General features: G+C 43.0%; 1 protein-coding gene across 1 annotated transcript in view; it reads right to left on the bottom strand.

Moving 5' to 3' along the window:
• Nucleotides 1-709: 709 nt before the first annotated feature.
• The window catches only part of psma2a (proteasome 20S subunit alpha 2a), a 25,172-nt gene continuing 13,187 nt past the window's right edge, over nt 710-12,694 (bottom strand). Inside the window, exons 4-8 of the mRNA XM_085988986.1 lie at nt 10,451-10,573; nt 8,443-8,524; nt 5,474-5,547; nt 1,935-1,992; nt 710-1,822 (exon numbers count right to left, since the gene is read on the bottom strand). Coding sequence (XP_085845112.1) covers nt 1,706-1,822; nt 1,935-1,992; nt 5,474-5,547; nt 8,443-8,524; nt 10,451-10,573 — 454 coding nt within the window. The 3' untranslated portion in view covers nt 710-1,705. The remainder of the gene's footprint in view (nt 1,823-1,934; nt 1,993-5,473; nt 5,548-8,442; nt 8,525-10,450; nt 10,574-12,694) is intronic.

The following is a 12,694-nucleotide window of genomic DNA, read 5'->3' as shown; positions in this document are numbered from 1 at the left end:
AGGAAGGATGTTCCCAATGGCAGGGGAGTCCAGAACCAGGGGTCACAGTCTAAAGATAAGGGGTAAGCCTTTTAGGACAGAGATGAGGAGAAATTTCTTCACCCAGAGAGTGGTGAACCTGTGGAATTCTCTACCACAGAAGGCAGTTGAGGCCAATTCATGAATATATTTAAGAAGGAGTTGGATATATTTCTTAAGGCTAAAGGAATCAAGGGATATGGGGAGAAAGCAGGGACAGGGTACTGAATTGGGATGATCAGCCATGATCTCATTAAATGGCAGAGCAGGCTCGAGGGGCCAAATGGCCTACTCCTGCTCCTATCTTCGATGTTTCTATGTAATAGCAATGACTTAAAAAAAAAAAGTAATATTAGATGAGGGATATAATATTGGCCAGAAAATTGGAGAACTCGCTACTCTTCAAGTAATGCCATGGGATCTTTTACATGCAGAGGCCAGACAGGTCCTCGATGTAAAGTCTCCCCTGAAAGACGGCTTCTCCAACAGTGCAGCACTTTGTCAGTATTGTACTGAAGTGTCAGCCTGGATTAGGGACTCAAGTCTCTGGAGTAGGATTTGAACAAACAACCTTCTGACTCAGAGGCGAGAGTGCTACCGATGAGCCATGGCTGGCACTATAGGTATAAATGGAGTTGCAATAGAAAGATAACTACTGCAAAGAAAATTAATTCAGAGATCTAGACAAAGATGGACTAAAGAATAGATTATAATTTAGATAACTAAGGTAATGTATATTGAACATGAGTACAAGAATGCATACTGAAGCCAGGCGATGAAACAACACAGATCATTTTGATCTTGTACCACAATTTGGGTTTCGGTTATATTTAACAGCATAGTGAATATATTTGGGAACCCCAAGTTCAACATGACACTAATACACTGGAGACGATTTAAACATAATGACAAAGATGCGGCTTGAAACTCTTTCAAAAGGAAGCCTCGAGAAACTGAACTTGCTTCCATTCCAGGAAAGAATCTGGAGAAGGGATATAACCCAGGTGCTTAAAAAGTCAAGGATTCTGGATGATATAGATAGAAGTATGAGTTAAACTGTAGAGTTTAAATACCAGCATGGACCAATTAGGCTGAATGGCATATTTCTGAGCCCTTCTACGTATGCAGAACTGGAGGAACAATACAAAATTTACAAGTATCAAACAAGGCGCCTAGGAATTCTCCCACCCCACAGGAGCAGTGTAGAATAGACTCCGGCCAAAAACTGACTAGCAATCTCTTCTGCAGAGGTGGATAACTGTAGCTTATCAATGTATGGCATTTTTCTCCTCCCTTTCACATTTTTAGAAAAACCTTGTGTAAAAAATCTAGGAGTGGTGCTAATTAACCCATGACAAGAGATAAAGCAAGTGCCAGAAAACAAGCAAATAAAAACAACAGCCTCACAAAGATAGAATTATTATGCAACTCTGTGGGAAATAGACAAAAATGTATAAATTTTCACTCATTGACATTATGTAAAAAAAATGACAGAGCTTCAATTTTGCTTTCATTTCTAAAACAAGATTTATCAGATGCTTGTACTCATGCAACACAGTTTTACATTGTACTGACCATTTAACCATTGCCAAAATTAAAGAGCGGAATAAAAAGGTTTTTAAATTGTAATCATCAGTAGTTGACCAATATTTCTTCCAAATTAAAAAAAACGTTATTTAAATGAATGTTAGACTATGGTAGCCAGATAGTCTTTGACTTCTGCTGGAGTGAGTCTGCGAAATCCTGCCTTATCGCAAATTCCAACCTCTATGTTATCTTCCGTCATCTGGCCTTCAAAGCTCTCCTGTTTGGGAAGGAAACATTTCAGGCTAGTCAGTATCATACTGCTTGCTTTACAAAAACTAAGTCCAGATAAACCGTTCATTAATATTTGAGTGACAGGCGAGACATCTGACCTTTAGTGTTAAGATCGCTGTATGAATGGCATCTTCAAGTTCTAGATCTTCATTGTACCTACATGCACAAAAAAAAAAAAAAAAATCAGGCAAAGAAATGTTTTTTTCTCCTGGAAGGATATCTTCTATTTAACTATCTCCAAAACTTAAAACAAGAATAAAAAAAGTTTTAAAATATTGTCCCTGCATGAATACACAATATATTCTAGAACATTATTTCAATGTCCTTCTGTAATAAATTACTCTATTTGTTTTATGGAATGTGAGCATCGCTGACAAGGCCAGCATTTATTGCCCATCCCTAGTTGCCCTTGAGAAGGTGGTGGTGAGCCGCCTTCTTGAACCGCTGCAGTCCGTGTGGTGAAGGTACTCTCACAGTGCTGTTAGGTAGGGAGTTCCAGGATTTTGACCCAGTGATGATGAAGGATCGGTGATATACTTCCAAGTCAGGATGGTGTGTAACTTGGAGGGAAACTTGGAGGTGGTGGTGTTTCCATGCGCCTGCTGCCCTTGTCCTTCTAGGTGGAAGAGGTCGCGGGTTTGGGAGTTGCTGCAACGCATCTTGTAGATGGTACACACTGCACCACGGTACACCGGTGGTGGAGGGAGTGAATGTTTAAGGTGGTAGATGGGGTGCCAATCAAGCGGGCTGCTTTGTCCTGGATGGTGTCGAGCGCCTCGAGTGTTGTTGGAGCTGCACTCATCCAGGCAAGTGGAGCGTATTCCATCACACTCCTTACTTGTGCCTTGTAGATGGTGGAAAGACTTTGGGGAGTCAGGAAGCGAGACAGTCGCCACAGAATACCCAGCCTCTGACCTGCTCTTGTTGCCACAGTATTTATGTAGCTGGTTCAAATTAAGTTTCTGGTCAATGGTGACCCCCCAGGATGTTGATGGTGGGGGATTCGGCGATGGTAATCGCGTTGAATGTCAAGGGGCGGTGGCTAGACTCCCGCTTGTTGGAGATAAGTCATTGCCTGGCACTTCTGTGGCGCGAATGTTACCTGCCACTTATCAGCCTGAACGTCATCCAGGTCTTGTTGCATGCGGGCATAGACTGCTTCATTATCTGAGGCGTTGCGAATGACACTGAACACTGTGCGTTCATCAGCGAACATCCCCATTTCTGACCTTTTATGGAGGGAAGGTCATTGATGAAGCAGCTGAAGATGGTTGGGCCTAGGACACTGCCCTGAGGAACTCCTGCAGCGATGTCCTGGGGCTCTGATGATTGACCTTCACTCACCACAACCATCTTCCTTTGTGCTAGGTATGACTCCAGCCAGTGGAGAGTTCTCCCTGCCCCCCCCCCCCCCCCCACCCCGCGATTCCCATGGACTTCAGTTTTACTAGGGCTCCTTCATGCCACACTCGGTTAATCCCGGGGATGAGGGGGTGGTCATATGAGGAGAGGTTGAGTAGATTGGGACTCTACTCATTGGAGTTCAGAAGAATGAGAGGCGATCTTATTGAAACATATAAGATTGTGAAGGGGCTTGATCGGGTGGATGCGGTGAGGATGTTCCCAATGATGGGTGAAACTAGAATTAGGGGGCATAATCTTAAAATAAGGGGCTGCTCATTCAAAACTGAGATGAGGAGAAACTTCTTCACTCAGAAGGTGGTAGGTTTGTGGAATTTGCTGCCCCAGAAAGCCGTGGAAGCTACATCATTAAATAAATTTAAAACAGAAATAGATAGTTTCCTAGAAGTAAAGGGAATTAAGGGTTACGGGGAGCGGGCAGGAAATTGGACATGAGTCTAGGTTCGGAATGGTCATGGCCCTGTGGGTAGTGGAGTGGGCCCAGGGGCCGTGTAGCCTTGTTCTGCTCCTACTGTGTTCTAATTCTGTGTTAGATTTCAGGAGATGGTTTTATTCCTGTTCCTGGCTGGGGTGGAGAGCGCCTTTACAGAAGGTAAGTACTGTAGAAAATATAGGGACAGAGTGATCTCCTGGAAGAATTTCGATCGCCTAGATGGGTCGGAGAGGAATTTCCCAGATTTTTTTCTCCCAAATTGGCCATTGGGTCTTTATCTGGTTTTTCGCCTCTCCCGGGAGATCACATGGGTTCGGGTGGATGCAGAGTGATAGAAGATTTGAGGTTAGAATCAGATCAGCCATGATCTTATTGAATGGTGGAGCAGGCTCGAGGGGCCGATTGGCCTACTCCTGCTCCTATTTCTTATGTTCTTATGTTCACTTGGTCAAATGCTGCCTTGATGTCAAGGGCAGTCACTCTCACCTCACCTCTGGAATTCAGCTCCTTTGTCCATGTTTGGAGGTCAGGAGTGGAGTGGTCTTGGCGGAACCCAAACTGGACATCAGTAAGCAGGTTATAGGTGAGTAAGTGCCGCTTGATGGCACTGTCAATGACACCGTCCATCACTTTGCTGATGATTGAGAGTAGACTGATGGGGTGGTAATTGGCTAGATTGGATTTGTCCTGCTTTTTGTGGACAGGACATACCTGGGCAGTTTTCTACATTGTCGGATAGATGCCAGTGTTGTACAGGAAACTTTTTTATCCGGCACCGACGGGACCGGCGTGGTGCCGGTTGATCAAAAAGTCCGGGTTACAGAGAGGTATACTTACTAAGGTATGAGAGCCCTGTACACGGCCACAAATCCAGGTGTCCCTGTTGCATGGCAACAGGTGCAGGAACCCCGGTTACACGGCCACAGATCCAGGCGTCCCTGTTGCATGGCAACAGGTGCAGGAAGCCCGGTTACACGGCCACAGATCCAGGAACCCCAGTTACATGGCCACTAATATGAAGTAAAACTTACCTGAGCCTACTCCTGAATTTTGCCGGTTAAGAGATATTTCCGGTTATTTGGGTGCCAGTAAAAGGAGAGTTTCCTGTAGCTGTACTGAACAGCTGGGCTAGAGGCGTGGCTAGTTCTGGAGCACAAATCTTCAGCACGATAGCTGGGATGTTGTCAGGGCCCATTGCCTTTGCTGTATCCAGTGTGCTGAGCCATTTCTTGATTTCACATGGAGTGAATTGAATGGGCTGAAGACTGGCTTCTGTGATGGTGGGGACCTCACTTCTGGCCGAAGATGGTTGCAAACGCTTCATTGAAGGTGATATTGAGGATGTGCCTCCTCCTCTCGTTAGTTGTTTAATGGTCCACTACCATTCACGATTCATGACTATTAATAGTCATCACATCTCAGATACCAGAAATTCATGAAAACCAACGGGCAAATTTCTACATTTACTCAATTAACAGTGCTAGGCAAGAACAGAGAACACTGAGCATTTACCCCTTCCTGAAAGCAGTTGGAAACACTTAAGTATAAGCTCAATTTAAAGTCCATACAAATTGCTTTGTGAAAAGGACAAATGGCAAAATATTCAGCTTGAAATGACCTACCTACCAATCCCGAGAGAACATTTTATCCGTCCACTATGTGGACACTGTGTTTACGATCTTCTTACATTTGGCATATAGAGGATATCCAATACCCCCTACCCCACTCCCCTCCCATCTCTCATTGAGACATTGCAAATATAAGCCGGGACTGCGATTCTACCTCTTTTCGAGGAAGGTTTTCCCATTTACATAATTCTTCCCCATAGCCGTTGCTTTCCATGCGAAATAGGCACCCTATTGGGAAAGGAAAAATCAAAGTCACAAGTTTGGCAACAAAACCATACCTTCATCAGCTACAGCACATCTTATCCAGTTAGCATTAAGGGTACATTAAATAAATGCTTGCTCCAATCTCCCTTGTCTCAAAAAAAGAAGAAATACTACTAAGAGGAAACCAAGGAAAAAGCCAGAGCACTAAAGTAGAGGCGATGAACATTAATTGGGAAATTTATCTAAATTTCAGTAGAGTGAAAATTACAGCCATTTTAAAAGCAACATCATAGTGCTTGCTACAGCTAGAGCGGTAGGATGCCAGACAAGTATTTGAAGTGCTAGGCAACTTTCTACAGCAATTGCATGACTTCAGCTTGTTCTGACTGAAATATTATATAGACAGGAGCTCCCATAGTTGCTTCATTGTAGAAAAACCATAGATTACCAAGTACATATTTCAACAGCTCACAAAAGTTGTGTATACATTTTATGAGCATTTGTCTTTGAAAAATCTGAAGCTACCGTCAACTGAATTTGTTTTACCACACATGAAAAATATGCAGCTGCTAAACTGATAAATGGATCATGGCTTCAGTGCCAATCACAGGCTATCCTGTTGCTGGGAAGGAGAGTAAATCAGGACACGAGTTAACATTTGTGCACATCCTGATGGCCAGCTGCTTGGAGTGTGTTGGCGATGTCCTATGAATTGGCCATAGCCTTTATGGCAAAGAAATTTACAGCGATCAATTTTGCTAGAGCAGGGCATCTCGCGTTAGACTTCTTTCCGTTACCCTTCAGGTCGAAACATTTTTTGCCCTGCTAATTGTTGGCAGTGCGATCTGACAATGAGGTCAATGGGGCATCTGGAACCTTGGTGAATGACGGGACCAATAGTCTATCTCCTTAACTATTAAGGTTGAAGGACTGAGAAAAAAAAGACGAATGACGGAGAATGAAACAGGGCGAATTAGACTCAAATCAGGTACAGAAAGAGGGAAATAAAGACGGAATTAAGAGAGAGAGCACACAAAGAGACAAAGGAAAAGTAAGAAAAAAATGTACAATTTAAAATTTTAAAAATCTCAAGAAAAATTTACTGCCTAAAGGAATGAGGCTCCACAGTTTCAATTGGGACAGCGAGGTTAAGTGGCATTGCAGGAACATAAATCTTGTCATTAAAAGGGTCCTTTCGCTATTAAGTACCAGCCCTAACTTTCTGTGGCATGTTTAATTGGTAACTAATGCACAAATGCAGCAGTATCTTGAAACTCACAGGGAGGTTGACAGTGAGCTGTCATTTTCGTGAAGTATCGGCGGAGCAGCGCAAGTAACATAGAAGATAGGAGCAGGAGTAGGCCATTCGGCCCCTCGAGCCTGCTCCGCCATTCAATGCGATCATGGCTGATCATCCAAATTCAGTACCCGGTCCCTGCTTTCTCCCCATATCCCTTGATCCCTTTAGCCTTAAGAAATATATCCAACTCCTTCTTGAATATATTTAATGAATTGGCCTCTACTGCCTTCTGTGGTAGAGAATTCCACAGGTTCACCACTCTCTGGGTGAAGAAATTCCTCCTCATTTCTGTCCTAAATGGCCTACCCCTTATCCTTAGACTGTGGCCCCTGGTTCTGGACTCCCCAACCATCGGGAACATCCTTCCTGCATCTAGTCTGTCCAGTCCTGTCAGAATGTTATAAGTTTCAATGTGATCCCCTCTCATTCTTCTAAACTCCAACGAGTACAAGCCCAAACGACCCAATCTCTCCTCATACGTCATTCCTGCCATCCCAGGTATCAGCCTCGTTAATCTTCGCTGAACTCCTTCCATGGCAAGAACATCCTTCCTCAGATAAGGTGACCAAAACTGCACACAATACTCAAGATGTGGTCTCACCAAGGCCCTGTATAACTGCAGCAAGACATCCTTGTTCCTGTACTCAAACCCTCTCGCTACGAATGCCAACATACCATTTGCCTTCTTAACCGCCTGCTGCACCTGCATGCTTACCTTCAGCGACTGGTGCACAAGGACACCCAGGTCGCATTGCACTTCCCCTTCTCCCAATCTATTGCCATTCAGATAATAATCTGCCTTCCTGTTTTTGCCACCAAAGTGGATAACCTCACATTTATCCACGTTATATTGCATCTGCCATGCTTTTGCCCAATCACCCAACCTGTCCAAATTATCCTGGAGTTTCTCGGCATCCTCCTCACAGCACACACGCCCACCCAGCTTTGTGTCGTCTGCAAATCTGGAGATATTACATCTAGTTCCCTTGTCTACATCATTAATATATATTGTGAATAGCTGGGGTCCAAGGACCGATCCCTGCGGTACCCCACTAGTCACTGCCTGCCACTCGGAAAAAGACCCGTTTATTCCAACTCTTTGCTTTCTGTCTGCCAACCAGTTCTCTATCCAAGTCAGTACCTTGCCCCCAATTCCCATGTGCCTTAACTTTACACGCTAATCTCTTATGCGGGACCTTATCGAAAGCCTTCTGAAAGTCCAAATACACCACATCCACTGGTTCTCCCTTATCTATTTCAGGGTATCTCTTGCTCACCACAAATTGCTGGATGATTTACACACTAATAATGGCAAGCACAGTAAACTTGGTGTTGCTTTGCCAGCAAATTCTGCCCCATTGTGTGGGAAGAACAAATATAGCTTTACAAAATTAGGAGGGGAAGAAACTGAAAACACACCCTACAAAAAAATTGATTGAAACATTTTTGAAGCTTTTAAAATAGCTAGCCAGCGAACAATTCAATTTCTTTGGTTCTGAAAATGTTTTAAAAATCAAGATTAGCAGTGATATGAAGCTTATTCTATATCCAGAAAGCAGAACTGGAAAAAGCAATAGCTTGAGAATTAGAGCTAAACACTGCCTTCCTGAAGTACTTACAGATGGATCCGATTGGAACAAATATGGTCGTCCCTCATCCCAACCAGCAATTAGCAGCGACACTCCAAATGGGCGAACGCCACTGAAAAAAGAAAAAAAATGAGCACTAATCCTCACCCTGCTGGCAGACCCTGTATCCAATATAACCATGGCATTGAGATCAAACTGGCAGGAGTAAAAATATTTTAAAAGTGAAGCTCTCCCCAATAATAAGCTGAAGATATTAGAAAGGGGCATTTATATAGCACTTTATCATATCTCTCAGAATATCCCAGAACACTCCACATCTAATGAATTACTTTTTGAAGTGCAGTCTTGCTCTGTTCAGGTTTTGAATTTTTATATACAGGAAACTTCGCGATATCCGGCACCGACGGGACCGGCGTGATGCCGATCTATGAAAACTTCCGGACAGACCAGCGCTAATGTTGAAGGATACGGAGGTTTTCATCTCCGTATCTGACAACACTGTTGCTTAGCAACAGCTTGTAAACAGTCGACCCGTACCTTGGAAGCGTCTCTGTAGTTTAGCAACAGCTTCAGAGAGGCTTTCCAGAGACTGACTTTTTTTTCTTCTAGCATTTTTTTTTTTAAACAGAGAAAAAAAACCTAAAACATCTGCTGATTTCTGCCGTTAGATCGAGGTTTCCGGCCATACAACCTCCGGATAAACCAAAGTTTCCTGTATATTTTTAATCACGTTTGAAATGACCCATTAGACATTCTGTATTTGCAGACTACAAGGTTGTGAATGTGTAGTTCATATTTTAGGCTTTGCATAATCTTGATGGCCACAATAGATGATAGGGAATGCAGTCTTTCCCTAAACTTATTTTCTCATCAAGCATTTAAGGAGAGATTCTCTATCCCTGCCCAATCATTTAAAAAGCTGTTGAAATATGATAAACAACCCAAAGGCAGCAGATCTTGGTATGAATCTAATACTCAATAATGCACAGGTCTACACAAGGACAAAAATAAGTTAAAGCATGATACATTTTCAGCTTTGTTTCATCAGAGCATTCGTGGAGAGAGACTTGAAAAAGTTAATTATATTAGAACTTTTCACCCAATTCTTTTTCCAAATAGGAAACAAAATCAACTTGGGTGACTGAAACCAACGAAGCTTTGACTTTAGCGATCCATTGGGCATAAAGGGGAGGGCATCACACAGAAGAAATTACAGATCAATGTAACAATGCATGGACATCCACTGGGGAGTTAGATATGGCAGCAGTGGACAAGACAGTGCTGTTAAGTAGGTATTGGAGGAAAAGTGGAAGTAGCTGAGGCACACAGTGGAGGCTGCAATATTCACGTATCGCTATCGAACTGTAGGAGACCAGGGCAGGTTTACAGCTATCTTAAACACACAAAAACAGCAGATAGCCATCTGTTGCGGCCCCTTCTTGCCTGCAACTTTTTTTTAAAGTTTGTAACTATTTTCTGTAGGGCCTAATTTAACATGATTATACCACCACATTTCAATTTCAATGCCCACTTATAGCCAATATTTTAAAGAAATTTCATTTATATATCTGTGCTTTTTTTTTGACTCAATATTATTTTGAACCCTCCAAGTATTCATAGCTTCCTTTAAGTGGCCGATGTAATCAAATCCTCCACAAAACTGCAGCTTCAGTCACAGCAGAGTGCAAGAGAGTTATTTCACAGCAATTCTATTGCAAAGTACCTCACCCTGATTGTTTCTCCCAGGAAAAGCACTTCATATTTGGAATGAGGTTTTACCATTGCTGCTTCTGCTGGCAGAGTAACAAGTAGGGTTTCACTTCATTGCTGCCACTCAATCCAATCACCAAGGCATATCACTGTCCCATGAAGGCTGCTGATTTTGAATATCTTTCTCTGAACAGCAAGCACTGATTACACTTCATCGGGGAACTGACCTGAAGAAGTTATTAAGCCCAGTGTGGGATCTTGCATCTGTAGTGACCAATTTCTATTATAACCTGTGTCGAGTCTATGAAGCAGCTTCTCACTGACTTACCCAGACTGTGTATATTCCTGCATGACAGAGGCCACTCTCTGTACTAGCTGGGCCGTGGGGACGGGCTCTTGATACACGAGGTTGTACTGCTGTGCCAACTTACGGGCCCGGCGAATCAGCACCCTGTGGAGAATATAGAACTCAATCAGCAAATTAAAGTAACCTGTACAGATCCATTTGAACTTGAAGCTGCTGTTAACTCTCAAGTTATCCATCATCCTGAAAGTTGAAGCCAACTCTATATTCGCCAGTATGAATCCCGGTATAGTTGTTACACTGGTGATCTTGTTGTCTGCATTATGCACCTCTGGATCTTTTCTCTTCAATAACTTGCCAAATCATCTGTCATTGCCCTTGGCAGAGTGTAACACTGTGTAGAACGCATCACCATACGACCTCCCATCAAAGCTATGACTTATCTAGTTTCTACTCAAATCACTGTTGTAATTGACGGCTTGCTCCTTCACTATTCCCGCTCCCCCCATTACCTCAGAGGTGCCCAGTATCCTGTCTTCTCTCCCATCCTGTTCTGTCTTCATATCAGTTACCTCACCCACTCATTACCCAACCCCATCTACTCTTTTGCCTATGATTCCACTCTGCATTCATCAATATCCTCCAGACTGCACACTCAGTGGACACAAGCTCCAGTCAGTGCGATGGCTGAACCTCAATCATATTTTATTACAACGATGGGCATTGTTCTTCCTCCTTCCTATATCTTCACTGTGATGCAATCAAGCCTCATTGCGGTCTCCTACTCATTCTTTCTAGTCCCTCAAAACTATCAAATTCCATACGTCCCTCAGTCTTTCCTACAATCTTCAAGCTTTTAAAATCCCCAAGCCTGGCATCACCTAATCATTACTTCCTCATTTACTTCAACTTCTCTTACTATTTTCAACTTTGGTTTTGTCCCATACTTATTTTTTGTAAAGTTTAAGAGTCTACTGCATAGAGTAAACGGTGGTTAACAAAATTACCAGTAAATTTCACACTAACAAATCATGACTCCACATGCAATCTAACAAATAAAAAAAAAAACAGGAAGTCCAACAATGTCTTAATAAGAGGTTTGTTTATTGTTTAGAGTGTATATGCTCCAGCCCATTCTCAAAACATTTAACATTTACAAGAAATGGAGCTCTCCAATGGTGGAAGAAAAGTGGATTTACATTTTTAGGCTGCCTCTTTACAGCAGCCAATATCAGACTGAGTGTAGTATGTGTGGCATGGGTGAAATAAATGAAACCTCATGAATCTGATAAATGTGACTTAATTGGAAAGACTTAGAATTCAGCACTAAATTGACAGTCACAAGAATGGCTAAGTAGTAAATGGAAATGTCACACTAAACCTCAAGTCTGCAAAGAAACACCTTAGACAAACCATGCATATAATATCCACATTACCTCATCTACCAACTCAGTTACATTGCAAATATTACCCCACTAAAATGAGTTAGGCATGGTCTTTCAAAATCTTAGCTGGGTTGGATACATTGGGCAGGAGTTTCCTCCAGAGTTACGTTGGCTTTCTGGAGTTACCTGGGTGGGGACACGTTCCAGTGAATTCCCGCCTAATTGCCTGGCCATAAGGCGTCATTCCCATTCGGCATGAGAAGCACCCCCCCCCAAACAGGGGCAGGCACACTGAAGTGCTATTCATCATTGTCGTCCTACCAATTCTGGGCACCAAGAATATCAGATCACAGCCATCAAATATTGCTAAACAAGGGACATCAAATAGTTTAAAGGGGCAAAGCAGCGAGCGGAATCAGTGGACCGATCACTGACAAATGCTTGCAGGTTAGTAGATTTTGGCCAGTTTCTTGAACCGTACAGGATGACTGTTCCTTTAAGCTGCAGCAGGCACCGGATACAAGCAGTCATTTCCTTCCGCCAACTAGCGGCCTGCAGACACACGGGGAAACATTGCCCGGGGCCCAACAAAAGAGTTTAAACAAGGTTGACCAGGGAAACTCAGGCACGTGCAGTGTCCCACCATATTTCTGCCAACACTGCCAGAAAAGAAGATTCCAGCTATTGTCTTGATTTAGGTAATATTTTTGAACTGTTTCCTCCACTACAAAGGTAAAGCTAACAGGCCTCCAATTTCCAGATCCAACCCATCATTCTCTCAGATCCAACTCGAACATTGTCATCAAAGCTGCTGACAAGGGCAGTGCCATTGTTGTTTGGCAAACTGACTTCTACTTTGCAGAGGTTGAACGCCAACTCTCTT

This window comes from Somniosus microcephalus, chromosome 5 (assembly GCF_052327205.1).
Source record: "Somniosus microcephalus isolate GS21.2 chromosome 5, FLI_Smic_1.0, whole genome shotgun sequence".
Lineage (NCBI taxonomy): Eukaryota > Metazoa > Chordata > Chondrichthyes > Squaliformes > Somniosidae > Somniosus > Somniosus microcephalus.
Note: the sequence above shows the minus strand (reverse complement) of the source record. Positions and strands in the feature narration are given on the sequence as shown.